Raw genomic sequence first — 11,524 nt, forward strand, 5'->3', positions numbered from 1 at the left:
TTTGTGGAAACACACCCAGTAAATTCAGTAGAAAAGATCACAGGTGGGCGACTTTGATCAGACTTCCTACAGGAGCTCGAGGGAGTGCTAATTCTCTACTCGTCATCTCTTTTACATTAGATAACCCAATTATATTGTATAGGCATGTATGATACTTTTGATCGTTTTGTGGAACAAGTCGGGCTCTTAACAGTTTTGACATCTCGTTAAACGTTTGTTTTATTTTTCTCGCTTGCATGGAACAGCACTGAGAAGGAAAATATTTTTAAAAATCACAAAAAATTCAAAATCCTGGTGTTTTGTACAAAACAAAAAAAATGGGCGAACAATGTCCCGGCGAATGAGTTCTTACATTCCGGCATTCAAAATCAAAACGGAAACATAAGGAAAAGGAACATGCAACACATGCAGTGCCAAAATACAACTTTTTCACCTGACTGTAACAGTTACTTACGGAGAACTGTACAAAAAAAAAAGGCAAACATGGTAAAGGGACCCCAGAATCCAGATGCATCAGACGTCAGGATACGAGCGCAAAAGCTCAGGTCCTGTTTGCTCACGTTACGGTGCCGCAGGCGATCAGACACACACTCGTACCTGAAGACCTGATTCGTACAAGTCCGGGGATCCGGTGTCGTGGTGGTGACAGGATTCCTCACAGTAGTGTATCAGCGATTTCTTAGTGCAGATCATGTGGCTCAATGGGATATGTACAGGGCTGGTTCTAGGCTAGAAATAGGAAGATCCATCTCTTAATAAGAACGGTCTCGCGTCCGAAAGACGATGGCGTTTTATTTTCCGCCCGAATTTCGTACATTGATTCTCAAGTGACCCTCCGAGAGTCGTGGTATTCGTTAGTAGATGACTTCCACGAAATGTTGGTCTTCAAATGATTTCGTGAATTTAATTCTGCAGAGAAATAGAAATCGACGGTCTTGCGTCTGAGGAAGAAATAATCTGTGACAGACAGAGTGATACGGAAGGTTTTGACTATGGATGGTAAAATATTTCGTCAAAGCCAGCCTAATAAGAAAAATTCTACACCTCAATCCATCAGCCAAAAAAAACAACCTCATTTTTATTTCATAATTCGTCTCCTAATCCATCGCTGTCTTGGTGGAAAAGGGTTATTAGAGCTACATCTACATGGTGCTAGGATTAGTCTAGAACCAGCCCTTGACGTTAGACCTGTTTTGTTTGAAAACTGTGGTCCCCGTGACTCTACGCTAAACGCGATCAAGTTCACGGCCTCCTCCTTTATCCGTCCAGCTGCTTGAGGATTCTCTCCCTCTCTTTCAGCGCCTTCCATGCCTGATCCTTTTCTTTCTTGGTCGGAGTGCGCTTCTTTTGCCTGGCGGCCATGATACGCCGGAAAGCCTCCATCACCTCGTTGTCGGCCACTCGGACGCACTGCCGCAGCTCCTGCTTCCTCATCTCCTCCCGCGCTAATCTGGAGGGGGCGGATACATGATTCGTGGTGAGAATTAATGTTTAATGAAAGTAGAGCGCTGCGATACAGATATTGAAATAAACTTTATTATTATTATTATTATTATTATTATTTTCCTCCTTGTTAGACTAATGTTACCCAAAAATCATGATACACAACGTGTACCCTGAACACGTCTACGTTTTTGTGTGTGTGAAACTCACCGAAGCAGCTCTTGCTTTCGTGCTCGGTTGTGAGCGCTCAGAGCTTTGAGCTCGGCCTGTCTCTTTTGGAGCTCGGCCAGCACCTCGTCCTCAGAGTCTCCGCCTGTACCCAGTCTCTCCTCTGAGTCCAACAGACCCTGAGCCACCAGCTCTTCCCTGATCCGGGCCTCCAGAGAGCGTGTGTGGGGAACGCTGACGAGAGAGAGAGAAAAAGAGAGAGAGAGTGAGAGAGAGATGCACAGCGTAATGGGTGAGCTCGAAAAAGTTTTGGGACAGAATGACATCCTGCCTCTGTAGGATTAGGAAATAAGTGTGTTTGAACATCAAGTATCATTACCTGAAAGCTTTCCCCTGGCTGCGAGGCGACGTCCCGGCTCCATCATCCTTCACTGGAATGTCTGGAATGGGGGAATCCTCCATAGGGGATATGATATTCTCCTACAACGTAATCACATGATCCTAATATCGCTTAAAGCTAAAATAAAGAGGTGCTGTAAACTGGCAGGAAAGTTGTATTGTCTACTACAATAGTAATACAGCCCATTCTACTGTTTTCGCTTAACACTGAAGACATTTTGGGTTCTTCACGTGGTGCATCGTGATACCTTCACCTCTGCCCTGTGGAGGTTGTCGGTCACGTCACTGATTGTTTTTGGGTTTTTCTTCACAGCTCTCCCAATGTTTGTCATCAAGTGCTGTTGTTTTCCCCTCAGCCAACCCGTTCAATGTCTGGTTGTTAGTACGCCACTGGTGTCTTTCTTTTTCAGGACATTCCAAATTGATGCATTGGCTATACGTAATGTTTACGCAATGGCTCTGATAGACTTCCTCTCTTTTTCTCAGCTTCAATATGGCTTGCTTACCCCCCCCATAGACAGCTCTCCGGACTTCATGTTGGTTTATCCTTTTTAACAAGAATCGCAGGTGAAACCTAGGGCTCAATCCAGAGCTATTAATTGATTAAACAATTAATCTAACAGGGCACACCCGGGCAGCAAGGAACACCTGTCAGTCAGGCACCTGTTCCAAAATTTTTGATCACTTGAAAAAAGTCAGGAAATGAAAGCTGAAATTCTGATCTGTCGTCTCATATTCATCTTTTTGATCTCAAACCCAAATGTCGTCAGTGTGTAGCGGAAAAATAGAGTTGGCTCTGACTAGAGCATAAGACGAGAATATATTAGATCCTAAGTCTCGCACCTCCACCAGAGCTTGCAGCAGGCGCTGTGTGAGGGGTCCGAACGGGCAGCCGTCCTCCGGAGGCTCGTGCTGGGATTCAGACTTCTTCAGCAAGGCGTCCACGTCTGCACACAGCAATACGGGTTTACGCTTAAAGAGAACGACAACCACAAGCAGCGAACAAAACCCAGACATAACACTAACGCTTAACGTTTATCAGATTAATCCTCAATCGGGTTTTCAAATTTGTAAAACAGTACTGCGAAAGAGAATAAAGATTTGCGTTATCTTCAGAGTTTATCTAACGATGTCAAGCGAATGTCGGCGTTACCCTTGGCGTCGATCTCGGACAGTGGACCCAGCATGCTTTTCTTCTTATCGTTGGCTCGCGCTCCCTCTCGCTGCTCTTCCAGCAGGTCCTCTTGTGCCCAGCGCTGAGAGTAGTGCTTCCCCAGAGCGGGAATCTGCAACACACACACACATACACACAACTGATATCAAACCCACACACAGCTGACACACCAAGAGGTCACACTGTAAAAAATGAGACAAATGAATCGTAAAATCTACATATTACATTAAATCCTGTGAATAAAATTCTGAATATCCACCTTTTTGTTTCATAGATGGAAAAAAGATTCAACAATCGGTTTGTCTGCGTTTAAAGAAAGTGATCAAATTTGCATTCTGTGTGCAAAAATTCAATAAAAAAAAGAAACCTGCCGCGCTGGTGTTACCTTGTAGTACTCCGCTTCATCGTCAGGCGGTTTAAGAAGCTCTTCAAGAACTCTGATCTCTTCGTTGGTGATGTCTGCGCAGTAGGGCTCTACTGAAGCCCAGAATCTGTCTCACACACACAGTACACAGAGATCTAGATCTGACAGATGATGATCATACATTAAAGAACAAGCTGAATTTTCTCCACACTGCATCTCATACGTCAGGTTATGAACACTACGTTTGCACAAAAGCGTGCACTAAGTGCAGCGTAAGTGCAAGAGCTCAACTGTTTGCTCCAAGAAACGTCTGGATAAGTAAATCTGTTTACTCCTCCCTTCCAGTATTTTAAGAAATATTCTATCCAATATAGAATATTTTCCTTGTTAAATACATCATTTTTGTAAGCCATAAATAAGTGTCATTAAAGCCAGTTTTAAATATCATGACATTCCTTGTTTACTGCGAAAATATCACGAAATATGCAGAAATATCATAGTTTCAGGTTTTTTTCTTAGTGTCCTTGTACTTATACAGTAGATTTAAAGTCTAAACTTCAGTCGTTTACAACGATTTTACTTTTATACACTTTATGGTACTATAGTGCTCACCGCATTTGGATACAATATGTTCAACTATTTTTACTATGGTGTGTTAGAGTAAATATGTTTATTACATATTTAACCGTGATACTGTTACGGTTTACTGAGGTTCTTATCTCTTTTGTTATTAATTGTTACAAATATTATACTAAATTAATTTACATCTAACCTCGTGAGGTGTGTAGAGGTGTGTGAAAAAGTATGTAGAGGTGTGGTGAGGTGTGTAGAAGGGGGTGTAGAGGGGTGTGGTGAGGTGTGTAGAAGGGGGTGTAGAGGGGTGTGGTGAGGTGTGTAGAAGGGCGTGTAGAGGGGTGTGGTGGTGTGTAGAAGGGGGTGTAGAGGGGTGTGGTGGTGTGTAGAAGGGCGTGTAGAGGAGTGTGGTGAGGTGTGTAGAAGAGGGTGTAGAGGAGTGTGGTGGTGTGTAGAAGGGGGTGTAGAGGAGTGTGGTGGTGTGTAGAAGGGCGTGTAGAGGGGTGTGGTGGTGTGTAGAAGGGGGTGTAGAGGAGTGTGGTGGTGTGTAGAAAGGTGTGTAGAGGGGTGTGGTGAGGTGTGTAGAAGGGGGTGTAGAGGGGTATGGTGGTGTGTAGAAGGGGGTGTAGAGGGGTGTGGTGGTGTGTAGAAGGGGGTGTAGAGGGGTATGGTGGTGTGTAGAAGAGGGTGTAGATGGGTGTGGTGGTGTGTACAAGGGGGTGTAGAGGGGTGTGGTGGTGTGTAGAAGGGGGCGTAGAGGGGTGTGGTGGTGTGTAGAAGGGGGTGTAGAGGGGTGTGGTGAGGTGTATAGAAGGGGGTGTAGAGGGGTGTGGTGGTGTGTAGAAGAGGGTGTAGATGGGTGTGGTGGTGTGTACAAGGGGGTGTAGAGGGGTGTGGTGGTGTGTAGAAGGGGGCGTAGAGGGGTGTGGTGGTGTGTAGAAGGGGGTGTAGAGGGGTGTGGTGAGGTGTGTAGAAGGGTGTGTAGAGGTGTATAGAGGTGTGTGTAGAGGTTAGGGTTAGGGTCTACCTAGTCCAGATTTCCTCACCAATCTGCCAATCAAATCTAAAAGGAATAAAACAAATCATTTTAAATCTCAGCCCACCTGTTTGGAGCATCGTTTTTGGGGTTGCGGGGTATGTCCTGCGGGTCTTCACTGAATTCATACTCCTGAACTTTGGGCTGCAGGTTTTTGGATTTGGGTCTGCCTGGACCGGGCCCGGGCCCGTGACCCGCCTTCCCTTCTAGCTTTGGCTTCTTAGGCTTGGGATGACGAGAGGACGCGGCCGGATCCACTTCTTTCCCCATCTTCAGGAACCTTTTGTCGCCTTTTTTGTCCTGCCAATCTGTAAGTATCTGTTGGGAAGAATGGATTCGTTTTCATGTTGTCATGTTGTCATGCGCTGGCTGACACAGAGAGAGAGAGAGAGAGACACACACAGAGAGAGAGAGAGAGAGACACACACACACACACACACACACAGAGACAGAGAGAGAAAGCTTCTGAAGGAAAAGAAAATGAGAAGAAAGGGGGTGAATACAACTTCTGACCTGTCTCTGTTCTTCCAGCGCTCGGAGACGTCGGCTGGCCGAAGACAGCAGCGTCTCCAGCTCCAGCTGCAGCGTATCCAACTCCTCGATCCCGATGCCATCGTCCTCCGAGCGGCCCAACACCGCCGTGTAGCGAGGACACACTTTCACGTGCTCCACAGGCTTGAAGTCGTAGTATTTGAGCGGCGGGCAGTCCTTCAGTTCGCTCATTTTCTCGGTTATGGAGAACTGTAAAAGCGTAACACACAGAACTAGTTTAATAAAAATCACTGCGTTCCTTCCACAAGGCTGGGTGACGTGACGATATTAACATTTCGATAAATCCCTTGTTGATACGCGAGTCCCTCACAGCTGTATATATTTCTGTGTTTATTTTTCTCTCCTTGTCCTTGTTTAATACATCATTTTTCTAAACCATAAATAAAAGTGTCATTAAAGCCAGTTTTTCATTAAGTACTCTAATGTGTCGACCCTGTTAACCACATTTAAATATTGTGACATTCGTTGTTGACTGCGAAAATACCACGATACGATTTTTTTTGCCATATCGCTCTGCCTCAAAGTTTTAGAAAGTAAACCTTTAACTTAATTATTACAATTCTGCTTGTTAAAGTGACCCAGAAACCTAAAGCTTCAGGGAAATCTTATTATTCATGAGGAATTACTGAGATTTTGCATGATGTACCTACAAATCCTGATACTTTATTTCCCTTCTAAGTGTTTCAGATCATATCTGACTAGATAGTATGAAAGTATACGATAATATAGAACATGTTTAATAGACATTACATGACTGACAGAACTGTGATGGAACAAGCAAACCATTTAAAGCTAGCGTTAAAGTGTGCGCTGTGAAAGGCTGTATTCGCAATTAAACACTTATATAACTTTAAACTAATCTCGGAGGGAAGGATAACCACATAACTCATTTACACCGTGCGCTGATATTAAAATACAGATAATAAACATTTCAGTTAGCATCCACATGACCAGTGCTGTTTGCTAGTTGGCTTAGCAAGCATGCTAGCTAGCTAGTAGGAGTGTGCAGGACAAAATACAAAACCGTTTTTTTAATTGAACATCTCCGTAAACAGGCCTAGCGTATCTGTGGGGTTTTAATTCACTTTAAGCATATACGTGCATAATATAGACATTTATTCAGCATATGTATTCAAAATTTCGACAATGCTATATTTACCTCCGAGAAGCGGCATCCATTAGAGACTGTACCATTTATTGAAACGGGGGAGCGGTGGTGTATTGAAACGAAAATACTCAATGTTCAAGTCCGAGTAACAAGACGGTGTAAATCTGGAATACACCTAAAGAGAATATTTTAACTACTTTTTCGACTAATCACTGATTTTGTTTATCTAAAATAAATCATAGCACGTAGGATTGAGCACCGGCACCCCCCATCCCCCTTATGAACACAAGCACTCAAATGTTTTTTTTTTTTTTTTAATGGTATGTTCCAATCCAGACTGTGAGACAAATCTGTAAAAGCGACCCAAAACCAAAATAACACATTTATATTTTTATGAAATGATTAATGTTTCCAAGCAGGTATAGCTAAATACAATAAGTAAACTTATTATATTTCAATAGTAATCGAGCAAACGGAGCATGTTTTACTATTTGCCATATATGGAAGAAAACGCGAATCAAGGTAAATTTAGGACCGCGCTTGCTACCGTATTATTTAGAATAGTAGAAATTCGTAAATTTAGTTTTTTATGTAATTGCACTGTTTATCACAGTGCTTTCAGATATATTTAGCGTATGCGCATATTATCTGTCAGCAGTAATATTTGTCTGGTTATTTATTTCGTTTTTATAACGTGAAAAGAGGGGCACAAAAATTCTATGCGCCACCACTATATAGTTTTAGACAAGCGACGCTGAACGCGCTCTTAGCGCTAAAGGCGTAGGCGTTTTTTTTTCCCCACACGCATTCCGACTAACCCCGCCTCCCGCGCTCGGATTGGTTCATATTAGTTTTTCTGATTGGCTAGGCGTTCATACTGCTAAGATGTTAGCCAATAGAATCAGCACGAGCGCAGGAGGCGGGTCATTTAGGAATACGGGTGGGGGAGAAAATAACACAAGGCGTGGCGTAAATACTTCCGCCTTTCTCAAAGGACCACAAAAAATGGTAAGATGGTTTCTTCTGCATCAAAGTGGCAATATTTGCTTTTTTGGGATTATGGGATTAATGTTTATTGTCTGCTTTTATTTTGTTATAATCAGAGCGAACAGTTCTACGTTAACTGAGGTCGAAAGATGAAGCTAGTTAAACCTGAAATTCCGTACAGATGCCTTTGCTAGCTTGCTAACGTTACCTAGCTAGCATGTATTACTATGTTATAATCGCGGAGTGTATTTTTATTTGTTTACAACATAAAACACATAGAATGAAATCTACATGATAGGAAGTGTTTTTGTTGTTTTAATGTGCATTCATTTGCATTAAGGGATGATGTGTATTGTAGTCTGTGTCATTCCCTAATGATGATGATGATGATGATGATAATAAATGTCATTGAATAAGTGACAAACTCTATATATATTCCAACAACAATGTAACCTATATGTATGTTTTGATTCTATTGCACTCAATGAATGCATAATCCAGAATGAACTCTGCTCTACTGACCCTGTAGACCTGGCTCTTTATAATGCACTGGCTTTAACACGTTGTGGTGCAGGTGACTGACATCACAATTAACCTGAATCCTGTTTGTAAAATGTTCCTCTTTTCCAGACGGCGACCCTGCGTCCGTACCTGAACGCCGTGCGTGCCACCCTGCAGGCGGCCCTGTGTTTGGAGAACTTCTCCTCTCAGGTGGTGGAACGGCACAACAAGCCTGAGGTGGAGGTCAGGTGAGTCAGAGGAGCGCTCAGTGTAAACGCCCTGAGATTTACGTCGATCGACGAGCGCCACAGTCGGCTCGTGCCGCTTTTGGGAAATCTTACTCTTCCGATGTGATGTCTGTCCGCAGGAGCAGCAAAGAGTTGCTTTTGCAGCCGGTGGTGATCAGCCGCAACGATAAGGAGAAAGTCCTGATCGAGGGCTCCATCAACTCGGTGCGGGTCAGCATCGCCGTCAAACAGGTACCGCGCCCGGCGTCGGTCAGCTTGCTGACATCGTTCTTCAAGAAACATCCCAAACGTCTGGTTTATGTGCATCAAAAATATTTTAGGGATAAGTAGGGATTTGCGTTACAAGGTGATTAGGAGATTCAAACGATATCTTTCAAAGTCACAGTAAAAGCTGTTGCAGATTAAAAAGTCGAGGTCGCAACACTTTTTTCTGTTATCTGGCAACCTTAATTGGCAACTTCAGTGTGCTATGAGAGTGCTAAAAGAGTTTATTATTAAATATAAAAAGATGAAAGATAATAAAGAACATGTTTTAACCAACAGCAGCGAAGCCTTTTTTTTTTTTTTAAATAAAAACTATATTTAACTTTATATATATATGTAATATATATATATATAGCAACAGAAAACTCACAGCGCACATTTCCGTGGAGAAAACGTATCAGAACTGTGACCTAATCAACAGACGCGACCTATTTGGAGGCTTTAAAGCTCTTCCTGTAGCAAACCTGTAACCAGTCCGTTCGAGCTTCCGCCCTGTGTTTAAAATCCCGGCTTTAACTCTTGATCGTTCCACCCAGGCGGACGAGATCGAGAAGATCCTGTGCCACAAGTTCATGCGCTTCATGATGATGAGAGCCGAGAACTTCTTCATCCTGCGAAGGAAACCTGTGGAGGTGAGAAAAAAAGACAAAAACACACAGACACACACACACACACCTGCTTGGTTTACTTCTGTAGTTTGCTTCTGTAGTTTTGCAATAAAACTAACTTGCTGATGTATATAAGAAGTAACCGAATCATTTTCGGAAGGAGTCTCCAGCGGCAGCGCTTTGTCACAGAAGAGTTTTCACACTTCTTTGTGGTTTCTCACTAACGACGAGCTGTAACTATAAATGTTGTTTGTTTTTTTTTGCTAACGTATGCATACTTTTAAAAATGAAGGAAAACAAAATCACTGGCACAAAACGATGAAAACATTTGCAGTTCTTGGAAACAGTAACTTCACATCACGCCACCGTGCCACTGATTATTTTCCTTTAACAGCACACCCCCGAGTGTTTTATTCCTTGCAGATCTAGTGTTCAGAAATGTCAGACATGTGAATAGAATTTTTGACTAAATGTCAGAGTTTATGAATTAAATGTAAAAAAAAAAAAAAAGACTTGAATATATTTGTGCATAAACCTAAAACTGCGTGCGTGCGTGTGTGTGCGTGTGTGTGAGTTTTATGACTTTCACTTCACCTTTATTCCCCCCTCTCTCGCTCTTTGTAAGGGCTATGACATCAGCTTCCTCATCACCAACTTCCACACGGAGCAGATGTACAAGCACAAGCTGGTGGACTTCATCATTCATTTCATGGAGGAAATCGACAAAGAGATCAGCGAGATGAAGCTGTCCGTCAACGCGCGCGCTCGCATCGTCGCCGAGGAATTCCTCAAAAACGTACGCGTCTCTCCTGTCGCTTTAGTAGCTGCTGTGATTATTCGGCGCGTCCTTGTATTCACGTCATTGTTGTTGTCGTTGCAGTTTTGAGAAGCTGTCTCTGCGCTCTTTATGGAGTTTCCCGTAGAGAGAGAGCGAGAGAGAGAGAGAGGCATCGCAGGCTTTTAAAGCTCAGCACGAGCTCATCGTCAGTGAATCAACAGTCAAAAAAACGAACCAGAGGAACGAACGACCGACCGATCAGCCGATCCTGCGATGTCGTACGCAGCGTCCCCTTTTTTCGCCTTACGTCTTCTGTTAAAGGTGCTTCTTGTTCCCATGGATATTAATAATTGTACTTTTGAACATAAAAAAAAAAACAAACAAAAAAAAAACAATCCACGACAACCCGCATTTTCTGAGGAAAAAAATACTCAAGGTCAAGGCAGGTCCTTAAAAAGTATTATTCAAATCTCCATTAATATTGATGGGCACAGGAAATACCGTCTCCACGCCGTAATTGTAAAGTGGCTCGTATTTTATTTCGTCTTTTATATACTCCATGTGGTGTTGTTTTTGTTTTTGGTTTTGTTCTGTTCGTTTTGTTTTTTATTACGGAAATAAAAAAGAATACGTGGCATCGCAACAGGAAAAAAAAAAAACAACAAAAAAAACTTGGGTGTTTATATTTTGACACACAGCCTCTGATTATAATTCCAGGTGAAAAGTAAAGTAATGTAAAACTGATGGTAGCGATAAAAACAATAAAGATATATTGCGCTTTTGTGTAGCCCGAGGGCTTCATTTGTCTAATAACGAGCTGGATAAAGGAGGTGACGGAGGTGAGAAGTGATGTATTGTGGTCGAGGACGCTCTGTGCCAGCGTCAGACGGCACGCCTACAATCATGATACGAAACGAGGCTCGGTGTGAAAAGCAGAAGGGTGATTCATTTCCTTTCTCTGATGTGAAGTGCAGTGCAGGATCAGAACAAACAGCAGATCGGTGCAGGGTCGATTTCTAGCGTGGACGGAAGTCTCGAAACAAAACTTATTTACTTTCAGTGCAAAACGGGAGCGGGATGAGGTGCGGTCGGGCTGAGCGGCGTGCCGGGCTACGATACACGATACGCATCACGATATATACACGGGATTGCGAACGAAACAAAAAGCTCAGAACGTCTAAAAAAAAAAAAAAAAGTGTAAAAAATTAGATTTATCACAAAATTAAATCTGGCAACACTTTAACACTCAAAGACGAAATCCATTTCGGTATCGTTAACGGCTTCCGTTCAGTCCGCGATGAAATTCAATAAATAAATAAAT

General features: G+C 42.8%; 2 protein-coding genes across 2 annotated transcripts; one reads left to right on the forward strand and one right to left on the reverse strand.

Moving 5' to 3' along the window:
* Nucleotides 1–854: 854 nt before the first annotated feature.
* tada3l (transcriptional adaptor 3 (NGG1 homolog, yeast)-like) lies at nt 855–7,073 on the reverse strand. Its single transcript, XM_053652331.1, has 9 exons — nt 6,869–7,073; nt 5,671–5,898; nt 5,225–5,475; nt 3,570–3,675; nt 3,164–3,296; nt 2,854–2,957; nt 1,991–2,091; nt 1,654–1,845; nt 855–1,450 (listed from the first exon to the last, which is right to left on the reverse strand). The coding sequence occupies exons 2-9, from the start codon at nt 5,878–5,880 to the stop codon at nt 1,258–1,260; spliced, it is 1,290 nt and encodes a 429-aa protein (XP_053508306.1). The 5' UTR covers nt 5,881–5,898; nt 6,869–7,073; the 3' UTR covers nt 855–1,257.
* A 614-nt stretch (nt 7,074–7,687) lies between these two features.
* On the forward strand, nt 7,688–10,619 carry arpc4l (actin related protein 2/3 complex, subunit 4, like). The gene is made up of 6 exons (XM_053652337.1): nt 7,688–7,825; nt 8,435–8,553; nt 8,673–8,784; nt 9,354–9,449; nt 10,051–10,221; nt 10,306–10,619. Exons 1-6 carry the CDS (start codon nt 7,703–7,705, stop codon nt 10,309–10,311), a joined length of 627 nt encoding a protein of 208 aa, XP_053508312.1. The 5' UTR covers nt 7,688–7,702; the 3' UTR covers nt 10,312–10,619.
* Nucleotides 10,620–11,524: the final 905 nt, after the last annotated feature.

This window comes from Ictalurus furcatus, chromosome 21 (assembly GCF_023375685.1).
Source record: "Ictalurus furcatus strain D&B chromosome 21, Billie_1.0, whole genome shotgun sequence".
Taxonomy (NCBI): domain Eukaryota; kingdom Metazoa; phylum Chordata; class Actinopteri; order Siluriformes; family Ictaluridae; genus Ictalurus; species Ictalurus furcatus.